The sequence below is a fragment of the Emydura macquarii genome, unplaced genomic scaffold (genome assembly GCF_026122565.2).
Source record: "Emydura macquarii macquarii isolate MOO-44397 ecotype Brisbane River unplaced genomic scaffold, CSIRO-AGI_Emac_v2 contig_3647, whole genome shotgun sequence".
Taxonomy (NCBI): domain Eukaryota; kingdom Metazoa; phylum Chordata; order Testudines; family Chelidae; genus Emydura; species Emydura macquarii.
Window position 1 is genome coordinate 446,386 of NW_027133784.1, and position 23,798 is coordinate 470,183.

The following is a 23,798-nucleotide window of genomic DNA, read 5'->3' on the forward strand; positions in this document are numbered from 1 at the left end:
CGGTGCAGACGCAGAGGGGCACCTGGGGGCACACGAGAGCGATGCCAGGGGAAGGGAGCTGGGGGGAGCAAACAGCCCCAGCCTGCTCCCCGGAGCTCCTGGCCCTGCTACCAGCCCTGCATTCGCCCCCACAGCCCAGAGCCAGTCCTGCCGGCTGTGCCGGGGCCAGCAGTGGGGCGGTCAAGCCGTGCAGGGGCACAGCTCATCGGCAGGGAAATGACAGGACTAAACGTAGCCTCCAGGGCACGCAGCGGCGAGGGCTGAGGCAGAGCCGTGCGGGAGCTTTGCACGGGGCCGAGACGCAGGAACAGACAGTCTAGCCAGGGGATGGGCGAGGCAGCGCTGGAGGCGTCTCCCTGCTGCGCGCCCGGGGGCAGCCGTGGGGGGCGCGTGGCGGGGCTGGGAGCCCGGCTACGTTCATGCTCTGTGTCTCTGGCAGGTTTCCCACGATTTCGCCATCAATTTCAATCCGGACGATGACGAGTGTGAAGGTAAGAGGCTGGGCAGGGTGCATCTTGGCACCGTGGAATTGCCGGGCCATGCGCTTCCTCACCCGACCTCGTCTCCCCCCACTAGGAATTCAGGGGGTGGTGGAATCCTACCAGAACTGCCTGCCGAAAATCCAGCTCTACGGCCCCACCAACGTCTCCCCCATCATCTCCAAGGTGGCCAGGGTGGCGGCGGCGGAGGAGAGAACAAAGGAGGCCTCGGTGAGTACCTAAGCCGTCCCTAAGCTCAGGCACTTGCTTCTCTGGCCTGAATCTGTCCGGATTTAGACTGCAAGGTGCAAGCTTCTGTCACACGGCTCTGTGGGGCATAGTCCTGAGCCGGTCATGCAGCGCCAGCCGCACCAATAACACAGTGGTGTTTGCAATGGGAGGGACCTGGCTGAGACCCCCCGAACTCACGTCTCCTGTGATCTCTCCTGGGTTTGAGTCCCATGTCTCCAGAGGCAAGAGGCTGTTACTTGGGTTAACACTGTCAACGCACCTAAGGCCCACTGACTTTCAGAGGGGTCCGGAGACGTGCGCACCCTGAGTCAGGGTTTTGCAAATGTTCTCCCTCCGTCCCGGGGGTTGTGTTGCTCCTGGCTCACGGGGGCGCTGGGAGGCTGAGTTCACTCCGCGCGCCTCGGCTGGAAGGGCAGAGCCTGTTTTGTGGTGGAGGATGCTGCATCTGCCCCCGAGCAGGAGTTAGTGGCAGGGGCAGAGGGGGTGCACCGAGTAGAGATGGGGAGAAACTAGAACACAAACCTTCAGCAGCACGGCCGGGGCGCTCTGTCCCCGGGAACCGAAGCACATGACAGAAGCCCAAGCGCTCATTAAAAGAGCCCGTGGTGGCCAATGGAGAGAGGCCTCCTTTCCCCTCTGCTCTTGCAGCCTCCAGCTACCAGGGATCAGCTGGGAATAAGTAGCCAAAGCCCCACAGGGAGCGGCTGGTTCCTGGCAGATCCCTGTGGAGTTGGTGGGGTCGGGCTAGCTGGGTGAGGCGAGGCTGGGGGTTGCGCAGACTGGGCGTCCGCAATGGACTGGCTCTCCTCTGGTGCGTGCGTCCGCGTCTGTGTGTGCATGGGGCGGGCGGGGGGCTTGCATTAAAATCCCGTCAATTATTTACGCCCCCGGGCCTGGAGCGTTTTAGGAAAATGTCAGTTTCTTTTGGGACCCTCCTGGCTGTTTGCTCACTGAATCATTTACGAGGCCGCCGAGCCTCTCAATTAATGACAGCAGCTAATGCATCGTCCTCAGCCTGAGAGCTGACCCCGCTCTGCGGCTGGGGGAGCCGGGCGGAGTCGAAGCCCAGGACAGAGCTAACAGGGGAGCGAGGGATGGGTCACTGCCTAAATGGGGGCCGGGTTCGCCCGAGCAGGTACTGGAGAGCCCGTCGCGGGGTGGCTGGAAAGGAGATTTCTCGCCAAGGCTGGCACCGCTCCGCCCAGTCACCCGGGGCCGTTCTCCTGCCTTTGCCCCGCAGCAATACTACATCCTGCTGATCCTGACGGACGGGGTGGTGACCGACATGGCAGACACGCGGGAGGCCATCGTGCGAGCCTCCTACCTCCCCATGTCCATCATCATCGTGGGGGTGGGCAACGCGGACTTCACCGACATGCAGATCCTGGACGGTGACGACGGGACCCTGCGCTCCCCCAAGGGGGAGCCCGTCCTCCGGGACATCGTGCAGTTCGTCCCCTTCAGGGACTTCAAGAATGTGAGTTGGCCCCCCCGGGTCCCTGCAGTAATGGCCGCACGGCTATGACCTCTGCGCGTGTCCCCCCGTGGCATCAGGAAGGACGGTCTAGCAGTGAGTAAGGCACGGGGGCTGGGACTCGGGTGACTTGGTGTCAGATCCTGGCTCGGCCGCAGATTCCACTCATGTCCCTTTGGGTCTCCATGCCTCAGTTTCCCCATCCCCTGGGCTGATAGCATTGCCCTGCTTCCCGGGGCGCAGTGAGGGTACGTCAAAGTCAGACACTGCAGCGACGCGGGCCGGGTGAGGCCTGGACTGGTGCACTCTGGATGGTTTGGAAGGGGCTGGCAGTACCCTTGCAAAGCCAGGATGCAGGGCATGTCCTAGCGGCGAAGGCAGCTCTGGGGCATTAGGAAAAGGCCTCTCCACCTCACCCCCCTTTGGCCTCCAGGGACCTCGTCACATTCTGGCCCCTAGCTCTCCCTGCGGAGAAGGGCAGTCCCTGTGCAGTAAAACTCTTGCCATTTCCTTGCTCCGTGCCTCGAAGGAAACTCCTGCTCCCGCGGTTCACTGTGGGGCTGAAGGGGCCGCCCTGGCTTTTACCCCAGTTTGTGCCTTCCCCCTGCTCCATAAGCCAAAGGTCTGCAGACGCCCCCCTTTGCTCGTGGGTCTGCCAGCTCAGACAGATGGTGAGACAAGGCGGGTGAGGGAACGGCTTTTATTGGCGAGCGAGCGAGAGCCCAGCTTTCGTGCTGACACAGAGCCGTTCATCAGCTCCGGGAAAGGTCCCCCGAGCGTCCGCTTGGCTTCGTGTACGGCAGCCCACCTGCACCGCCGGAGCGCTCTGGTGAAGACGCTGCTAGGCGGACGGCAGAGCTTCTCCTGCCGGCGCAGTTAATCCCCCTCCCCAAGCTCTGCTGGCCGGAGAAGCTCTCCCCCCGGCAGAGCACAGTCTGCACCAATGTACCTACATTGCTGGCGGGGGGGGGAGGATTTTTTCACACTGGTGTAGATCTGTCCTGTTGACTTGGCCCGTGGCAGTCACAGCTGAATACAAGAGAACAGCTAGTTTCGCAGCAGTAGTGATCACATATTCGAAGGGAGCCTTCAAGGAGAAGTGGCCTGTTACCACGCCTGCAGTCCTAGGACAAGGCGGGTTAGTGGCTTACAGATTGTTGTGATGAGCCATAAAGCCGGGGTCTTTATTCAGCCCGTGAGTTTTAGTGTCCAGCAAAGTTCTGCCGTAGCTGCTCTTGGAGCAGTGAGTGCACTGGCTGACGTATGCCCCGTCTTGCACTAGGCATGGCTAGGACCCCTGGAGCCGGAAAGGTGTGTTGTGGGGGGTGTTGATCATTGCAGCAGTGGAGAGCTGTCTGCAGCGTTTGCATCTCTTGTCCTGGCAGGGTCTGGGGTCGCCCTGAGTGGGTGGGTGTTCCTGCTCCGTGGGGACCTCGCCTCTGACGATGAGCTTGGTGAGGTAGAGGGGCTGTTTGAAAGCTGATCTTCCTCACCAACAGAATAAAATAGGTATTACCCGCTATAGACCAGTAAAAGGTATCACCGCCCCCACCTTGTCTCGAATACCCCGGGACCGACACAGCTCCAACAACCCTGCATAAACAAACAGGAACAGTCTGCAGCTGTGCCATGGCCGGGTGGAGCTGAGAGCGTGGTGCATCTGGGTGGGACGTGGTGCCAGGGACCCGGGTGTTGTGTGTAGCACTCGGGGTGACTTTCTGGCAAAGCTCCCGTGAGGTTTCCATGCACATTGAAGGTGGCAGTCAGCAGGAATCCGCACCAGGGAGCCCTGGTCCCCATCCCTTTGCCCGTGTCGATGCTGAAATCATAGCCCAGGTGACCCCGGGCCAGGCTCTCAGGCAGTGCTAGCCCAGCATACAAGCAGCTGGGCTCACCACAGCATGTGGATTTCTCTGGCTCCATGCTAGACTCTCCTGATCAATCTGAGCTAATGCCGCAGCCCTGCGGGCCAAGCCGCAGATGGAGGGAATGGCTCACCCGGGTCTTGCACGGTCACTTCAGCTGCGTCTTCAGCACTGGCATTTTGGGGGGGAAAATCTATATTTTGCATTTCTGGCCCCCCCTTGAGACCTGAGCCGCGTGGACGCTCCGAGGGCTAATTGATTTTGATGGGCAGTAACTGAAGCCCCTGGAGACGTACCGTCTTTTCCTTTCGCCGCAGAGATACCTGGAGCCGCTGGGCAATATTAACTCTTCAGGTGTGGTAGCAGGAAGCGCTGGGAAAGACAGAGCCCATTCGTGTAGTCCCAAGACCCCCGCGAATGCCCGAGGAAGCTTGCCTTCCTGGCGTGGCCCTGGCTGTCGGGTGCAGACGCTTTGACTAATGCACAGTTACGCTCCAAGGGACACCAGAGCACTGGGAGGAGGGCCGGTGGGAGACCCCCAGACCCAATGGCTGCCCTTTGTCTTCCAGGCCTCGCCCACTGCCCTGGCGAAGTGCGTGCTGGCCGAGGTGCCGAAGCAAGTGGTGGAGTATTACAGCTACAAAGCCCTGCCGCCGCGCTGCCCCAAAGCCGAGTCCCCCGACTCCACCCTCAACTCGCCCCAGTGAGGGCTCGCCCCCTGCGGCACCACCTGTCCTGCCTTCATTCGTCAGCCCATTCCCCGCGGAAACAGACAGACAAGGAAAAGGAGAGCGAGAGCGCGTCACTGTCTGAATTGCACAGGCTTCTCCCCCGGCACCGAGCGCTGGGCTCCCCCCCACGAGCCACCCTGCACCCCCTGGCGGGGTAAAGCCTTGCGTTGCTTCCCGAACCCGTTGGACGGACCCAGAGAGCACAGCTGAGCCAGGGAACACTGCTGCAAAGGCGGGAGGGCACGGGGCGCGCGTCTTTCTGGTGTCTCACTCGGGGAGGCGCGGGGGCAGTCCCTGTTCGCTTTGCCAGCATGCAGCGAGCTGGCAAAGGGCGTGGTGCGGCCTTGGGTGCCGGGAAGTGGCTAGTCACAGTGTGGTGGAATCAGGCAGGCGAGGGAAGAGAGCATTGCAGTGGCTGGTGAGCCGGCAGAGAGAGTGAGGGGGCTGGCTGGCATTGGTTTGGGGGTCCCAGGAGTATTAGAAAAGGGATCGGGAGCCTTTCGTCTCTGGCTCACTGGTTCCAGCTGCAGAGGAGGCTGGTAGCTGGCTGAAGGCTGTAGGGTGAGTGACCCATGTGTGCAGTGAGTTTGTTGGGTCTCAGGCCAGATGCCAACAGCCAGGTGTCCCCAGCACCCGGTGCTTAAAGTGCTGGCTCGCAACAGTTTGGGCACTAAAATGTCTAAGAAGTGAGGCAGGAGACCCCCCTCTGACTGGCTGCTTTTCCCCCTGGCCCACCTCCTGGGGCAGAGCAGCCAGCCAGAGCAGCTGCCGGGAATACACACGCAGGGACACACTGGAGAGTCGCCTTCTGTCTGCGAGAGTTTCTGTCCGCTCCCACGCTGCAGGATTTCCCATCATCTGCCCAAACTGCAGGTGGCATCCCTGCCCTGGACCAGCCGCCGCCCTACCCTGCCTGCGGCCCAGGCCAGCATCCCCCAGAGCTAACCCCTGCTGCCCTTCCAGGAAGCCTGGGAAGCAACCACGCCCATCCTTTGCAATGGGTCTCAAGTGGCCTCTGGACGGGATGGCACATGCCAAGGGCCCCAGTGCATTGGGTGATGTGAGGGGAGAATCCCCAAGGTGAGCTGCCCCCATACCATGGTGCGTGGGAGCTGAAGGCAGTTCTCCTGCTTTTTCTGTCTGCCTTGCTTACCTGAGACTGTACGGAGCGGGGCCCATGTCCATGCCCGCCTGCACTGTGCTGAGCAGTGGGCTCGTGGGGCTCAGCACGTCATTGCTGCATTGTTTTAACGAACAATACGAACAACAGCAACAAAAACTCAGGAAAAATATCACCACCCCCCTCCCCGTCTTGATTGGCAGGGTCTGATCGAGGGGTGCGTCACACACACCTCTGCCGGCGGGGCAGTCCCTTGGGATGGGGTGGAGACAACAGACAGGGAGCTCTGTCAGGCCCAAGTGACCCACGCTCTGCCTGCAGCCTGTGAAGCGAGGCGGTGACCTAGGCATGGATAGGCCAACGCTAGCCGTGAAAGGGATCCCCGGCTGTAATCAGTGTTGCCACGCTTGTCCATTTCACGCCCCTGTTAAGTGCATGATGCTAGCTGGGCTCGTTCCCGTGGCCAGTGGCGGCGTTGTTTGCAGCGCTGCGTATTTCTCCGTGTGCTATGTGCTTGTCTTTCACGATGACGTCACCTAGCGTCTGCATGACAACGCTAGCGTTCTTGATGTTTGGGAGGAATGAGACAATAAAGGAAATGTTCCGTTTTCCCCCGTGTTTTTACTTTTTATTGGAAGCTACCAGAGCAGAGCAGAGGTCCCCCTAGCTGGCAGTCCTTTCTTCCCCCTTGGTGCACCAAGTCATGTGGTGCTGTCCCACCGCAGGAGTATTCCTCTCTGGCTCCAGTGGTTAATCAGCTCGTCTGCTGATCTAGGATGATCGATGGCCCTTTCCATTTATAGCCTCATTGATGTCTCAGCAGATGCTCCACTTGCTCATGATACTTTAAAAAAAACAACCTGGGAAATTCCTGCCCCTCCTTCCTCCCATAAAACTTTTGTTACCTGACCGGTCCAATTGCCAGATGGCATGCCCCACAATGCAAATGGCAAGCTGCAGTACCAACATTTACATGGAGCCCTGTAGCCCGCCCAGCTACAAGCTGGGCACATTCACTATGGTATTTATTAAATGGATTAACAACTGGCTAGCTGATAGATCTCAAAACGCAAGTATTAATAAGGAATTAACTTGTGTGTTTCTAGTGCGGTCCGTGAGCCAGGTACTCAGTCCAATGCTATGCAATAACATTATCAATAACTTCGCAGAACATATACACTTGTTGATAAAGTTTGCAGCCAATACAAAGATTGGTGGGGAGGTAAACAGTGAAGAGGACACACGGCACTCTGGGTCGCTTGGTAAAACGGGTATTATAAAACACCATGCTTGAATACAGCTAAATGCTGGGGTATTGATGTAGGAACAAAGAATGCAGCTCACTGTTTATAGGATGGGGAACTGTGCCGTGGGAAGCAGTGACAGACAAAGATTTAGCAGACATGGAGGAAAACAACTGAACATCAGCTCCCAGTGTGACATGGGGGCTAAAAGGACTGTGGCGATCTTTAGCTAACCACTTGATTTTTGAAGATGGAATATAGGTTATAGCAAACACGTAGACTAGCGAGATCTTGACTGAAATACTGTGTCCAGGTCAGGTGTCCACTCTTTCCAAAGGAGGTTGAAAAATGAGGGCCCAAAGAAGAGCTCCAGGAAGGAGACGCGCCTTCCCAGGAAAGACTGCAGGCGCTCCATCTGCTCAGCTCTGGAAGAAGGGATTCAGCAGTGACTTGAAAGCACTGCAGAGGGAGCTGGTATCTGGGAGCGGAGGGCTCTTTCCGCTAGCAGATAAAGACAGGCCAGGATTCGACGGCTGGGAGGGGAACTCAGCAAAGTTCAGCCTAGAGATAAGATGCACGTTTTGCATAGAAAAGGGGATTTACCCTGGGAACTGAGCTAAGGGTGTGGCGGCTTCTCCCTCTCTCGGAAGCTTTAAATCAAGGCTGGACGTTTTTCTAAACCACATGGTGCAGCCCAACCACACGTCAGTGGGCGAGAGCCGGGCGTGAGTGTCTGGGATTAGCTGGCCTGGGTTATACAAGAGCCTGTCTAGAATAGATGCTCTGATTCTTCCCTTCTGGCCTCAGGATCTATGAGTGTTCCCCTCAGTTCGCTGTGGGGCTGAACTCCGACGCCCTCCCGCCAGGCCACCTGTGGCTGTTGCTTTGGGGCTTCCTATCAGTGGGAATTAGGTGCCTAAATAGCTTTCAGAGTCTGGGCCTACGTCCCCGCAGGGATTCCTTCTGCTGCAAATGTAACAGCTTCAAATCAATTCGATTTAATTTGTTATTGTACCGAGAGCTCCATGTCGCTTCATGGCAGAAATGCCCCAGGCAGTGTCTAATTGTTTCCTGAGTCGTGCTAAACTCAATAATATCCCGCAGCAAGGTGTTCCGCTGGTTAACTGTGAATTGCAGAAAAATAGGCTCCCGCGGGCTCCTACTCATCGATTTTGCTGCCTGGATACCAGCGATGCCAATTAGGAATGAAATTGGCATCCATGCAAAACAGGATGAGGCCGGCATGGATCTGTAACGTGGATTAGTCACATTCACGCAGCGAGACCTTTGAATCTAAAGCTGCTGCATTTTGTAGCTGCTGCACGTTTAAGCAGCAATGGTTTTAAAGTCACTTCCAAGCTGCCCCAGCTGTGGTTGTTCTGAGTACCACTGTCGCTTTCATTTCTCTCTGCCCTCTTTTGCAGCGTGACGAGGGGTCAGGCGGGGTTAGCTGCCGGGAAATCACAGGGGCAGTGACCCTGCAAATTCAGGGCAGAGCTTCTCCCACAAGCCTTTAAAGTGGCCGCTAGGGTCAGAAAAGGGAGGCGGTAAAAGGACCCCTTGTTCCTGCCTCTCTCGGCCCCCGTCACGTCTGCCTTCATTACCAAAAAACCCAGGAGTCAGGCCCTGCCTGTCCGAGGTGACCTGCCGAAGAGCCAGCTATATTCCTGCCTCCGCTGCGGCATTTCTGGGCGGGTCCCTCTCCCAGCCTCTTTCTTCCTGACGATGCACGGCACAGGCGAGGCAGGGGCTGGTGGATTGTCTGAGGTGTCGGGGTGCAGATGACTGCCACGCGGCGCCAGCTGAGGGCTGCAGGCGTCATTAGCTCAGAGCATGGGATGGGGTCCACCCCCCTTTCCGGCGACGGCCCCGCAGGGGGAGCAGGGCTGGCTTCTCTCGCTAACGACCAGAGAACAGCTTTGTCACCCCTCCCCTTGTGCCTGGGGTGTGTGTCTCCCCCTCGGCAGTGAGTTGCCGTCAGTGGGTGGGCGCCTCGGGGCAGGGACCAGGCGCAATACTCCCAAGTCTGGCTTTCTGCCCCACCATGTCTGGCTTTCTGCCCCACCGGTGTGAGCTGGGGCTAATCCCAGGATGTGAGGCCATGAACCTTGGAGAACACCGCTCTGCAACGTCTGGCTGTAAAGAGCGACTTTCACCTCTGCAAAAATCCTCCCACACAGAGACCATCAGGCTAAAGAGAAACATACGTGGAGGAAGGGGTGTCCTTGCCCTCTGCTGGATGGAACCTGGACTCCTCAGCTGTGTGTCATAGGCCCTATACTTCTAACAGCGATGCAGCTCTGCACTTTCACAGCCGGCTGCCCTGCGTTCTCGCTCTGTCGTCAGTGGCGGGTCTGCTGGCCAGGAAGCGCAGCACTGCTTTGTTACACAGCGACCCGTCTCCTTTGCTCTGTCTCTGCGCACACCCCCCGCCTCAGCACACGCTCCCCTCGGTGTGGGCTTCTGCAGCGATGGCAGCATCCTGTGTGGCTGGCATCCTAATCTGTTGCCTTGGAGATTGTTCTGATGCCACAAATTCAACTTCTTGCTTCCCCGGCGGGGCTGGCAGCCTGGGAGACAACAAACCCTGGGTTGGAGCCCCGGAGGGTCAGTGTCCCGCGGAGGTTCGCCGGTGTAAGGGCGAGCAGAGCTGGCCCCTCAGCGGGTCACTTACTGACGCCCAGGGCAAGCAAATGAACCAGCCTGCGGGTGCGGCTGATGGATGTGAAACCCTCTCTGCAAACAGCGTGGGCTGAAACAGCCTGCTGCTCCGGTACGCTCAGTCTGCTGCGCTGCCCAAGGAGCCAGGCTGCTCGCGTGCAGCTCCTCACACACGCCGCTGTTTACAGCACATTTCCAAAGAGGCCGGCAATATGCAGGGCAGGCCTGCTGCTGGAGGGACATGCCCGTGGGGCGGGCCGGAAGAAGCCCTCCATCTAACGGGACTTAATGATATAAAGACCAAGGGAAGAGGAAGTGCAGTCTGCCCAGCCTTCGCTAGATGGGGGCTGAGGCTCTGCAGACCACGAGCTCGAGGCCCTGGGCACAAAGCAGCGAAGGCTCTGCCCGTTCCCCTTGCACATTGCTGGTCAGCCAGCTCCTGACCCACCACACCTCAGCCCCCGGCTGGAGGAGCCTTGGTAAGTTGTGCAGCCTGCTGTACCCCGGGCAGGGCTCCAGGAGCTGGGAGATCTGTGTGCGACTGTTAGCGCTGTGGGGGTTTCTTGCCCACATCTTCCAGCAGGGTGGGCATGGAGGCTCTGACATGGGGCCATGGTTGAAGAAGCAGCCGAAGTTTCTAGGCAGACACGGAGCACTGCTCTGAGCCCCCGCCCCCAACAGTTTCCCAGCCCAGAAGAGAGAGCGCGTATCACCCCACAGCAGAAAACTGCCTGTCCTTCCCCGCAACTCCTCCGCCGGCCCCTCGAATGGCTGCTGCAGCCAGACATAAGGATACAGGCCCTGATGCAAGCAAAGCACTTCAGCCCGTACTTTACGCTATGGACGCGTGGGCAGAGCAGCCGGCAAAGCCTTTCTCTCCTCACCTATTGAGCCCAAGCTGCACGTGCTGGTGTGGAGCGCCCTGAGCCGCTGGCTACAAAGACGCAGCGAAGCAACGGCGCCCTGCACACCTGCACGCTGGAGCGTAGGGCAGGGTGCTTGGAACGGGGGCACAAACCCCAGATCGGCTGTGAGCTCGCTACATAGATTTCACCAACCAAGTATGGAGTATAAACGCCTCAGGCACTGCGGGAGCCCGAACAGGGAGTCAGACACTCCCCTGGGCACGCCGATCTGTCGCGCCACCCCGGTGAGCCTGCCTTTGTGACAGACGGGCCCTTACGCCACGGATCAGAGCCAGAGTCGGGTCACGCCCAGTCCCAACGGACCAGTCGCTTACTCCGGGTCGGTTGCACTTTAGCTCTCATCCCCAAGACAACGCTTGTAGCCGGTCCTATGCTGAATGATCTAAAGATTTATGATGTAGGGACGGGAAACGAGCGTTTGGTAGAAGGTTAAAGCAGGTAAAGATAGACACACCAGTGAGTTACTGCCTTCCCTTTCAAAACATAATAGACGCGTCTATAATCAACAAGCTCGCTATGTCCTTTAGGACATAAGCTCTGGGGATCTCTTGCTTATGGCTAGCCACCATGTCCCAGAGTCCAGGCCGCAATGAGATACAGTTCATTCCCTCTCCTTGTTCGGGGGTTTCATTCCCTCCCCTGCTGTTCTGAGCTGCAAACTCAGCTAAGGGGAGCAATTCACTTGCAAGACTCATCCTGACGGGGCAAGAAAGGAAACAACGAAGGCTATTGCCCTCTCTAAAGTGCCGCTCTAGTCCCTCTGGTGTGGCTGGACCCGCCCTGCTGGACGTAACCCTTCTGCTGGAGAGCAATGCTGCAGCAACGCACAGGCAGTCACCTTAGCGGTCTAATCCCCATCGTACCAGCACTAACACAGGTGAGCCGGACTGGCCCCAGCGCTGTGTTTGTCAGACCTTGGCCTGGTTCTTTTGGAGACCGCTACGTGGCCTGTAAAGAGTGGATGAATCCACCAGCTTTTCAACCCTGGAGCCCTGGCTTCACCTAATGATTGGGGCTAGGTGAAATGAGTCTGATGAGTCGCAGGTGGGTGGCTAGCGGCGCTCTGCTCCCCATGCCAACACGCCAGGCCGCTGGCAAGCTCTGGAATAGCAGGGTGAGAACGGCAGAGCAGGACACGGGTGCGATGCAGAATGCTGGCCAGGCTTCAGGCTGGAATAGCAGGGACTACTGCATCTCTGAGGTGTAAGAGCCCAGGGTCTGGCTGGCCAGAGAGTGGCAGGTTAGGGCTGAGGGGCGCTGGCAGAACTGGAGCTGGGGGACCAGGGCTGGAGGAGCAGGCGGGCGTCTGGCTAGCCTGAGGGGCAGCGTTGGGTGTGAGTGTCCGGGACTCAGGGATGCACAGCTGTAGCCAAGTCTGCTAGCCTTTCTCATGCTCACCAGAGGCAGCTGCCCTCCAAGCCAGAAGAAGTCCAGCTGCAGGGAGTGCCAGGCAAACGACTAGGAACTGGCAGCTGGAACCCCCCAGCGCAGTACGAGGTGCAGCGTTTGAACCTATATCGCCGTGGCAGGGGCCAGTGGAGTCTTTGGACTGGGGCAGAGAACAGGCAAAGCGAGCTTCCTTTTGTTCCACCCGAGGCGCCTTTTCGGGACAGAGGACATCAGGACAGGCAGGAAGGGACTAGGTGTTTGGGACAATTGGTGGGGAGGCATGTAGAGACAGATGCCACTGTGCTGGGCCCCGTATCGCAGCATGGCTGGAATGAACCAGTCCTGAGAGCTGACAGGCGGCAGCTCAGCTGGAAACAGTCTAGATCCTGGGCTCAGAGGAGAGTTGCTTTTGTTTTTAGGGCAGTCGGTTTTCTAACTGGTGGAAATGCTTCTCCTTTCCCCTGGGCCGCTCTCCCTGGCTGCGCAGACAGATTAGGCAGAGGCTTTCAGCACACAGCAGCCTGCCTTTCTGACTGGCAGGATGAACACTTGTGCCTGTTTACACGTGCTAGCCTCACTAATGAGCTCGGACATGGCACAGACAACTTCATTTGCAGGCGCTAATACTTTTGGACAAAAAGCAACAAATAAGGAAAAGCCGAGCTGCCGCGGGCCCGTGAGTGCTCTGAGCTGATCGGCCTGAGAGGGCGCCGGGGGCTACGGACTGGGAGCTGGCTGGAATGATTGGCGCGCGGACAGGTTCAGCAAATCCACCCGCGCGTGGCACATTCACCCTCTCAGCGTGCACTTGTTGATCTCAGAGGGAAATACCCTGCAAGCCGCCCTGATGCGCTGGTGGGCGTGGAACCATCACGGGCATGGATCCAAGTGGGGCGGGGACACAGAGTCAGACTGTAGCCGGTTAAATCGCAGGCCTGGGCCGAGACCCCATTGGGCTAGGTGCTGTACAAAAGACAGAGCTGAGAATCGAAGTGTAAGACATGAGACACCAGCTGGAGACAGACAGACAGACACCAGCTGCGGAGCACAAGGAACCAAGGAGCCAGCCCTGGGCAGCGTGGCAGGCTGTGGTTGCAGCAGCCCAGCAGCGAGGTGCTGTCAGTGTGTTTGCAGGCTTCCCGGCAGAGGCCAGTGTAAAGGCGAGATGGGAAGCGGAGGCGGAGTTTGTGCTGCAGCTGTTCGCAGGAGGAGCAGGCCGCAGGGGCGAAAGCAGCCAGGGGCTGGTTGGCAAGTGTAACAAGGGGGTGAGGGAGGCTGGTTTCGTGGGTGGAGGGGCACCCCCCCACTCTCCTGCATTCCCTCCCTCAGCCAGCCCCGCACCGCAGGCTGTAAAGCCGTGTGGACAGCGAGCGGGACCCAGCAGAACATGGTGTCACTGGCTTTGGTCCTCCCCAAGCACTGGAGGGGTGCAGGCAGGAGGCGGTTTCTCTTCCAATGAAAGCTAGGAAGAGAGTCGGGTGCTGGGGGGGGACACACTAACGAGGGACACTAACGAGCCTCGCAGCGATCAGAGAACAGGCTCGCCCCCCCCCTGCGCTGTCACGGGCAGAGTCCAAAAGCCTTCCTTCGCAGGCCTGCGGCTTTGGGCCGGCTGGGCAGCCACGGGGCTCGGAGGAGAAGGCGGGCTGTGGTTTGGGCGCTCCCCGGCTCAGCCGCCCGGTGAGTGAAGGAAGCCCCGAAGCTGCCATTAAAAGGCCAGTTTATGGCCCAAGGGGAAGCAGCGGAAACGTGGACGCTCGGGGGCGGGGAGCAATTGGGCGAAGCTGGGACAGAACAGGCTCCCCAAGCCAGGCAGAGAGCCAGAGCGCTTAGCGGGGCCCTGCCAGCGCTGCGTTGTCTCGGGACGGATCTTTAACGCCGGCTCAGCTGCACTCCAGCAAGGCGCTGTCGGCCGGCGGGAATCGCGGGCTGGTTCGGCAGGCGGGACAGCACCACGGCGGGGGTTTCGCTCCTGAACTGTCTGAGCACCTTTCCCCCAGCACTGCCAGAGCAAGAGGGAAAACACTTGAGGGCACGGCAAGCTGTGGAGATGTGCCTAGATCCCAGGGCCAGAAGGGACCATTGCACTCAGCCAGTCCGAGCCCTGGTACAGAACGGCCCCCAAAGCGTTCCCAGAGCCCAGCTTGAGCAAAACACCCAGTCAGCCCCTCATCTGTCTGTCTGTCTGTCCCAAACACACCCCTCCAGCCGCCTGTCTATCCGCATTTCTGGAGGCAGAGGGAAATGTCACCTGCACATTGCAATCCCTGTGATTAAATTCACCACAAACAAGTGGTACGCGGCGCCCGCAGCTCCCGGATCAATCCGCGTATTTATAGCTCTGATTCATCTCCCTATAACTAGGGATAATAGACGTCGCCATAGTAACCCCAGCGCCTGATGAATTTCAGGCTGGAGCCCTTCTCCACGGAGCCGGTGCTCGGGGAGGAGCCGGGCCCTGGCCAGGAAGGAATTGGGGAGTCCCTCCGAGTTCACACCAGAGTCACTCGCATCTCCAGAGAGAGGCTTGAGCTCTCTGCTCCCTGCCCTGCTGCAGCTCACTCCCTTCCCCAGAGCTTCCCCGCCCCATAGCACCCGTCCTCCAGGATCTCACAGCCCCCTGGGAGGCAGGGCAGTGTTCTTATTCCCGTTTCACAGGTGGGGAAACTGAGGCATAGTGTGGGGATGGGCCCTAGCTATGGTCACACCGTGAGTCAGCACCTCCAAAATGCCACGAGACCTTCAACAGCCAGGCGGGGTCAGAGCCTCAGGTTTCTGTCTCATCCCAAAGATGGCAGCGCCCACTGGCATTGCACACCCCCCCCCACCCCCAGTTTGCTTCCTGTCCCACCAGGGACAGTGAGAGGGGCTCTCCGGCCAACAAACAGGGCGGCGAAGGGGAAGGGGCCATCTGGAGAGGGCTGGGGATGAGGGTGCCGGACCGGTCTGGGTGGGCAGAGCAGGCGCTGTGGATGTCTCAGTGGGTGTGTGAGCACGAGGGGCATGGCACCGCCGCGCCGTGGGCACGTGCAGAGGGCGTCTCTGGGGCTGGCGTGCGCTTGCCAGCTAAGGACAGGCTCCAGGGACAGCAGGAGGACACGGCTGCGCCGTGCTGCAGTCAGGGGCTTCGCCTGCAGCCAGAGCACCCGCTGGCCAGCGCCACCGCGTGCTGCCCCGACTGCCTCGGCCAGTCGCCAGGGGCGGGCACCGCAGGAACCGAAGGAGTGCGCTGGCTTTTACCGCTCAGCCCCCAGCCGGAGCCCACCCAGCCAGGGGGTGCCGTGGCGGGAGCTGCCTTTCCCCAGCTGCACGCAGCAGGGTGGCCCCGTCCTGGCCTCCCTGGCGTGGGCCTGCCGCTCTTCCTAGGCCGCGGCGAGAAGAGCCCTGGGAAGCTGCAGCCGGGCTGGGCCACGCTTCTCGCAGGGAGCGTGATACCCACGCGCCAGAGTCAGCCGCTGCTGCCGGGCGCTGGCACCTTCAGCCCCACAGCCCAGCCTGGCTGGGTCTCGGCTACGGCATTCCAGCAGTGCAGAGCCCAGGGCAAGGCAGGCCCCCCCCTTCCCCTCTCCTGGGGTGCTCAGCAGCCCCCAGGCGCATTCTGCCTGGGCCCCAGGAATCACCGGCCAGCATTTTGCAGCCCGGCCTGACATGCCCCAGGGTGACGCCCCCCCACCCTCCCCCATCTCATTGCCAGCCTAGCCCCTTGGCTCAGTGCGGCCCGAGTTCTTCCATTGGCTTCCCCTGGCCACGCGGCCCATGCTCGGGCCCTGCCCCAGATACCCCCACGCACTGTCCCTGCCCTGGCCCCAGCGTGCCCTGCCCTTCCCTCCCCCTCCCTTGCTGTGCTGGCCTCCTGGCCTGTCCCAGGGCGGGCGACACAGGGCACTACCCGCTTTTGGCAGGGTGGGGCCATTGGTGCACTCAGTTCCCAGTGAGCTCCAGCTGGGGCCGGAGGGGCACAGCGGGGCGCTCTATTCTGAGCCTGCCTCCCCCCCGGCCTGCCTCTGACCCCTCCCCGCAATAGCTCCAGACACGCCACCCCCGGGGCGCAGGCCTGGCGGAGCTGGTGTGGGGCCACGCGAAGCAGAGCCACCGGCTGGGCAGGCCCAGCCCTAGCGTCCTGGAGCCCGGCTGCCACTTCTCAGCCAGAGGGGCAGTGCAGACGAACGGCCTCGCCCGCCCCTCCCCTGCCAGGCAGGGACGGCTCCCCAGGGCCGCAGCCCAAGCACTTTGCAGGCGGCAGCCTCAATAAATAACCGGGATGTTTAATTCACTCGCCGCCGGGTTAATTATTCACTTTGCCTGCATTTAACTGCCATCTTTTTTTCATGGAATGGCTTTCTTTGGGTTCTGAGTGACTGGGGGGGGGTCTGGGGGGGAAGTGAGGGCGTGTGAGGGGCTTTGTGTGTGTCAGGATGGACGTGTGTGCGCCCGGCTGTGTGTGTGTGTGGGGGGGGGGAGGGGTTGCAGAGACTGGCTCGATCTCTGTGGGGAGGGACCTGTGACGGTGCAAAGCACGTCCGTGTATGTACAGGAGTGAGACTCTTGTATGCACCTGCGTGTGCGGGGCTGTGGGTCGAGCCACAGGCTGCCTGTCCATGGCTGTGCTTATCTGCACATACCCACCCTGTAATTTCATGCCCCTGATCGCCCCCCTCTGGCCCCCCCCTTACCTGGACTGTGCAAGCACCAGCTGTGCAAACAGCCTGGGACGGGAGTGGGGCCGGCCCATCATGTCCTACTGAGGAACCAGCCAGCAGGGCCCCCCCCGCCCCGTGAGCTCTGCAAACGAATCCAAGCAGCTCGCTGCCCCCCCCTGCTGCTGGAACACTGCCCCCCTGGGGTGCAGCCCGGGGGCTGGCTGAGCTGAGGCAGGGCAGAGCTGCCCCTCTCCCGCCTCCAGTCGCTGCTAGCAGGATGTCAGCTTGCTCAGCAATCAGCGCGGCAGAGGGAGGCAGGGGCGGTAAATGCTCCGTCTGAGCCGCGCCGCCACTCATGCAATATTTGGTTGAACAAATCTGCCGGCATTTAGGAGGCGCTGCTGGAGGGCAAACGCCGCGGGGAACCCATGAATAAAAGATCACGGGAAAGCACCGAGTCGAGCCACAAAGCTGCCCGCTAAATATGCACGCCAGGGCCGAGCCGGCCGTGAGCCGCACCAGCTCCTGGGAACAGACCCTGCGCCCACGCTCGTGGGGTTCCCCAGCCGCGTGCAGCACAGCTGTCTGTGCGGATCCAATCTTGCACGGGGCCCTCGCACACTTCTCCCCTCCAGCTCTGTCTCCAGGGCCAGCAGGCTCACCACCGGAGACCCAGATAGCACCCCTCCCGAGAGACGAGGAACCGCCCTTCGCAGAGCAGGGCGCGCACGAGGCCTCAGCACGGCCAGCCTGAAAGACAGTGGCTCTACCCCGCGGCCCGCACTGATCCCTAGGCGCCCACCACCCCGAGAGCTGGCAAGCTGGCAGTGCCATCACCCTTCTCGCCACCCAGCGTTGTGGTGCCCCAGGGGCCCCTCGCTGGCCGATCAGTTGGGGGGCAGCCCAGATATTCTCTGCCTGGGCACCCCTGTGAGATGTTCAGCAATTTACTCCTGGGTCTGTGTGCCCCGGGCTCAGATCAGTTCCCCAGCCGGCAGAGTGGAAGCCGGCACGATGGCTGCTGGCTAGCCTGGGACGGCGGGGCAGGCTAAGGGCAGCGCTCTCTGGTGCCCCAGGGTCGGGCTGCGCTCCCCGCACAGCTGACGGGCAGGCCCGTAATTAAGGCGCTCACCAGAAAGCCACGGCAGCAAGTAATCAGCCCCACATCTGGGGGCTGAGCGGCGCCGAACAAACGGGGATGATTTCTGCCAAATTGCTGTAATTGCAGGGTTTGCAAAGCAAAATGGAGCAGAAAAGGCAGGAAGTGTCTGGGCCACATTCGGGGGGGGGGGGGGGAGTGGGCAGATGTGTGCCGGGGGGCGGGGGGTAGCACCTGTCCTGTCCCTGCTGGAGGACCCCCCCCTCCCCCGGCCAAAAAAAAAAAAAAAAGCACAGGCTGCAGGCAGGAGGGAGCACAACGGCAGGCAGCCAGCCCAGGTCACTGGCAGTGGCTCTGAGTTCTGGGGCCATAGCAGCTGCCTGCATCTATGGGTCCCGGCCCACACACACACCACACACACACACACACACACACACCCCCCCCCCCCAGTATTGCCTACCCAGGAGATCAAAAACTATAAGCCAGACCCTAAAATATGAGATTTGAGCCGTGCCCTCCCCGCCCATCCCCGTGTGCGTGTGGGGTGCGGGACAGTCTCACCCATACCAGGGGAGGGATTCTGGCCCCTGCTGCCGAAGCTCTCACCCCCCCCCCACCTCTGATTGTCCCCAGCCCAGCCATTAACTCTGCCCCCCCCCCACCCCAGTTCAACCTCCCAGCCCCTGTTCAGCCTCCTCCCTCTCCTACTGGGGTTCCTCACCCCCTCTCCTGGGCTGTGGGGGACAGTGGGGTCCTCTTCCCCTTCCAAGCTGAGGGGGTAACTCCAGGGGCTTCTCACCCCCCTCTGCCCCACGCAGGCAGGTGCTGCAGGGGAGGGGAGAGGCACCGTCCCGGCCCCATTGCTCGCAGGGGCTCGGGGAGAGAGCACACGCTGCTCCTACACAGCTTGCTTGGCTAGTCTGCCCCAGGGCCCGGGCAAACGAAGCAGGTGCCAGTCAGAATGCCCAGACCCGGGAGGGGGCTGGCGCCGCTCCCGTCCCGCCAAAATCCCGTCACGTGGCCTCTCGCCAGCCCCGCGCCGTCAACCGCCCCCGGGAGCCCAGCGCTGGGGCCTGGCAACGGGCCAAGGGCATCCGGTTGGGGGACGTTTTGCTGGAGGTGGTCCCAGCCCCACCGCCAATGAGAAATCAGCCCCCCCTCATGGAGAGGAGTCTCCGTCCTCCCCCTAACAGGATCACACCCAGCACCCCATCCCCAGCAGGGCTAGTGCAAGGGGAGACAGTGACTGTCCCAGACAGAGGGGGCCAGCAGGAGGCGCTCTACTGCTCTAAACTGCTTGGCTCCCCCCCATACCCCTCTGCCCCTTTTCTCTGGGCCCTTCCAGCTCCCCCCTCTTATTCTCCGACACCCCCGCCCCCTGCAGGGCAGGAGGTACCTCCCAGGGACCCCAGTCCTTTGGGGGTCACCGTGGCTCCAGATGGGGCGATTGGATCATCACCCCATTTAGCAGCTAGGCCTGAGCCCCGGGGTGCATGGGGCCGGGGAGCCCGTGTTAAGGCAGGTGGGGCCGAAGCCGGCGACTAGGCAGCGTCCAGCTTGGCAGAGAATTGGCACATGCGGCCAGTTTCAGGCAGGGAGGAGCTGGACCCGGCCCCGAGCCCCTGGGAAACTGGAAAGCACCCTCGGAGCAGGCGTCGGCACAAGGCCCACCTGGGCGTCACGCAGCCGAAGTGCACCCACTGAACGGGCCCAGGAGAGGCCCTGAGCTTTCTCGCTCCTCCCAGCTGCTGGAGGTGGGAACGGCAGGGCCCGCCTGGAGCATCTCCTGGGCTGGGCCGGGCCAGCTCCCTGCAGGGCAAGGGGCCTGCCCTAGAACTGCATCAGGATCCAACTTAGGGTGACCAAATCCCCCATTTCATAGGGTCAGGCCCAATATTTGGGGCTTTTATAGAGGCATCTATTCCCGCCCTGGTGGCCCCATTTCTCACACCGGTCACCCTAATGCAGCTGCTGCTCCCACACGCCCAGCTGTGCCCCTGGCTGCCCTGCGACAGGAGTCCTCTCACCAGCCACAGCTCGCTATTCAGAGCGCTCAATCGCCGGCCGTGTCATTCGGCTGCCACCTACTGCTTCCAAACAGCATTGCCACCCCCTGCTCCAGCGTGAGCTTCAGGCTGCCCTCCATGAGCTGGGGCTGGGCAGAGGGATGGCCTCTAGGTCCCATTCATTTACCGCCAACCCAGAGCCACCCTGGCCTGCTGATCCATTCCCAGCCCTCGCTGTATGGCTGGGGGTGAGGTGCCTGCTTCTCCTTGCAGTCGGGACACACACGCAGGAAGGGAAGTATTCTCGCCTTGAAGCAATTGAGCTAATGAGCCCCTGTTTAAACAGCAGGAGGCTGGGAGAGTATTTCCAGGGACGGGTCTTCAGCTCTGGATCTTGCATCCCAGTTGATCTGGGAAATCCTGCAGTGACAGAGCCCCTCTTTCTTCTGAGAAGGGGGGGTCCGTGGGCTGTGCTGGAGGGTGGAGGCGGCCTCCGATGGTGGGGGCATAGATGGATTTCACACACTGGACACTGACCCTGCCTCTGTTTTATTACACAGCTCTTCTGCACATGCCACCTGAGCAACCCCTGGGCCCATTTTTAAATAAACCCAAGCAATCAACATCCAGGCACCCACCACAGGGGGAACCCTGACAATTCAAAATCAACAGATTCAACCTCTGACCAAATTTGGATTGATTAATTTTAAACTGCGGAGACTTGACACCTCCCCCCTCCCCTCCCCGCTAAGGAGAGATCTTATACATAACAGAGGTGGGGAAAAGCAGCCTGTGCTTTCGGGGGGCTGAGAAGGGAGGAAGGGAAACACCCAGGAACAATTTCCTGCTTCGATACGTCTGACAGCTTTGTTGCTGAAAGCAGCATTTTAGGGCCGGATCTGTGGTTTTGCAAGATCTGCCTGAGAACTCTTAGTCCTGGCGCTTACGAACCATCCCTTGCCCTCAGAAAAGCCGAGTATGAAAAGAGACACAGTCAATCCTGAAGCGTGCCTGGGTGGATTTCACTGCAAGGGCAGCATGCTGGTGGTGGACCAGCTAAGTCCCTGCCCTGTTTGTGGTGGAGCCTGCTCCAAGTCCTCAGTCAGTCTAGGGCCCTGACTGCGCATATAGGTGAGTGCGAAAGAGAGACTGCCTCAGATTATCAGGACTGACGAGACGCCTCATCAAACAGCAACGAGGAAACACTGTGCCTGGCCCAGAATGAAAGGAGAAAGATGCAGAGAGGGCATCACAGTATGGAGCTACCGACCATGGCACCAGTATTGGACATAGTAGCAAAACCCAACACAACATACAGTTCTGGCCGGGGTGGAGCGTGCCTCTCTGCCAGAGACCTGAAGGGACCATCTCTTTCTACAGTTAGCAACACTTGCCCAGCTTGTCGTGCCAATAAAGTCTTGTCCAATTGCGCTGAGCTGGCAATTCCAGATACAGAGCCCTCCCTGGGTTTCTCCATCTGCCTCATGCCTAGAAATGCTTTGCTCCCATGGGTGCCCTACAGCTGAGTGGGGGCAGCTTTGCAGCCTCCTTCCCTCCCCCAAGGAGGATTTTACGTGGAGGCAGACTGCCAGCTATTGGGCGGACCTCAGGGGAAAGGGATATTCTGGACCCTCCACAATACAGCTCTTACTCCTGGCTATGCTGAAGGGCAATTATTTTGAGAAAAGCATCCATGTAAAAGCTACCTCTTCTTGCTCACAAGTTAACTTCCCCCATGTCTGCTCATCTGCCAACTCCACTGACTGTGGACTCTTTATTCCCAGTGACAATGCCAGAGTCAGAAGGAACCCAGATTCATTTCGGGATCCCGTGGTAAAGATGCTCTGTAATGTGAGCAGATCAGTCCCTGGCTGCCATTTAGGCAGATTCAGCACACAATCCTTTAATGTCGTTTTTACAGTCACCTTCCTGCTGATAACCACAGCATAAGGATTCTTTCTGTCCTGAAAGATCTAGCTATACAACTAAAGGATTATTCCTACAATTTAAGACTCCTGTGACCCAATTTGCACCCCCAAGGAGAAATATTCAGCAACAGAAACTGAGCTATTTACAAACTGTAACTAGAGAGCCCATTTTGTAGGTGCTAACTTGATTCATTATAGCCAACGTAACCTTTGACAGCTGCTATGTAAACCAAAAGACTAGCAAATTAGATAGCAGGATAAAGGAACTGGCTGTGCAGATGAATGTTCAAAAACCAGACGAATTATCCAGCTGGACTTTAAAAGAAACATTTCTTTCACTAGATCAGAGGCCCAGTTCAGATGAACCCAGAAAGCTTCAAGCACACATCACACAGGGGACGCTAGCTCAACAGAACAAGGACAGATTGCTTTTTTCATCACAAGGAAAGAGAAATCTACACTTGCTATGCAGATTTTTGGAGCTGGTTTGAAAGAAATCTTTTGGGCACTTAAACAGGGTGTTGAGAGCAGTGTGGACTCCCTCAGGGACACGGCCAGCATCCTTCCTGGTATAATCACAGCCAACAAGCCAAGGACTCATCGCTGATGCAGAATTGTCTAGACAAGGGCTGATGAAAGGCTTATAACCCCAAGCTCCTTTGCTGGAGAGACCACGGGAAACTTTTACATCAAATCAGAACAGAGGAAGTTCTCCAGGTTTTTTTCTTCTTGTTATTGAACAGAGGAGCCCTCCTGGAGGCTGGGAGCGGGGACAGGATGAGCTTTTTACTACATGTCAAATATGTCTATTTCAGCACCCACCTGTTGAACTGTACCAGGTCCTCAGCACTTCTCTGCCCCAGGGCAATAGAACCTCCCAAGTGCTGGCCCGGTGACGTGAACCAAAAAACTTTTCTCAGATCAGGCTTGCCCAGAGCCATTTTTTTCATTGCAGATGTTTGAAGGAGCTTAAACAATAGGACTCTCTTTGCAGAGACAGAGCTAAGGAAGTGGGTGTGGAATTGGAAGCGGATGATATCTGAAAAGTGAGGCTCTCACGCTGTATTCAATTGTGCTTCAATAGGAAAGACCTCTGATTCAACCACATCTCTTATGTTCTAGGGGATGAGCTTTGAAGAAAGACTTTAAAGAAAGCACCTTTCCTTGAAATGGGTATCAAAATAATGAGCCCAATCTCGCTTTGCCTCGAGCAGCTAGAGAGAAAAGAAAACAATCAGGGAACTGTAGGCTATCATAATCACTGCATGGATCGCACACCACAAATCCCTGATAAATTGGGGCTGTCAGACATGTTCCTTTTAAACAGGCAATTCCTGCCCCCACACTACTTACTCAACTAACACTACACAAGGAATGACAACGCTCACCAAGAATATATGCTTCTCAGACACAGCTGTACAGCTTGTCTGCTTCTAAAGCTTCACTGTCCCAGGTTCTCCTGGACCCCAAACAACAGACCTGAGATAATATGACTGCATTGGACATGTTTGGCCACATACTCGGTGCCATCCCTAGCTGGTTCACGTCAGCAGCAGCTTCTCAGACTCCTTTCTAGAGTGCACATCCATTTCTTCTGTTCTTGTTTACTCCACTGATACCCTCACCCATCCACAAAACGGAGCTATCTATAGGTACTCCTGGGACCCAGTGCTGGCCAGTAATTCACAAGACAACCCAAATACTTCTCTCAGCAGAGGGATACCACACAGCCTAGCATTCAGCTGCTTTTGGAACACCTCAAACAGAAAGTCTGACAATGCCCCAAACAGGGATACCCCCTCTACCCCATTGTATCTGCCCACAACTTCCAGGCAAAGAAATCAATTGGGCCATGATGTCTGAGAATTGGTAGCGGGCGACTGGAAGGGAGAGAACTCCTCAGGATGAATCTAAACATTTAAAGCTTTAATATAATACACTGCCCTTCTCTAGCACCTGTAATATGGTAATCTCAAAGAGATAC

The 23,798-nt window shown here is 58.8% G+C and overlaps 1 protein-coding gene across 2 annotated transcripts in view; it reads left to right on the forward strand.

The window, feature by feature from the left end:
• Positions 1 to 6,531, forward strand: part of CPNE7 (copine 7) — a 31,996-nt gene extending 25,465 nt beyond the window's left edge. For both annotated transcript variants that reach the window (XM_067536709.1, XM_067536710.1), the window contains exons 13-16: positions 440 to 491; positions 577 to 710; positions 1,972 to 2,208; positions 4,640 to 6,531. In XM_067536709.1, coding sequence (XP_067392810.1) covers positions 440 to 491; positions 577 to 710; positions 1,972 to 2,208; positions 4,640 to 4,777 — 561 coding nt within the window. In that variant the 3' untranslated portion in view covers positions 4,778 to 6,531. The remainder of the gene's footprint in view (positions 1 to 439; positions 492 to 576; positions 711 to 1,971; positions 2,209 to 4,639) is intronic.
• Positions 6,532 to 23,798: the final 17,267 nt, after the last annotated feature.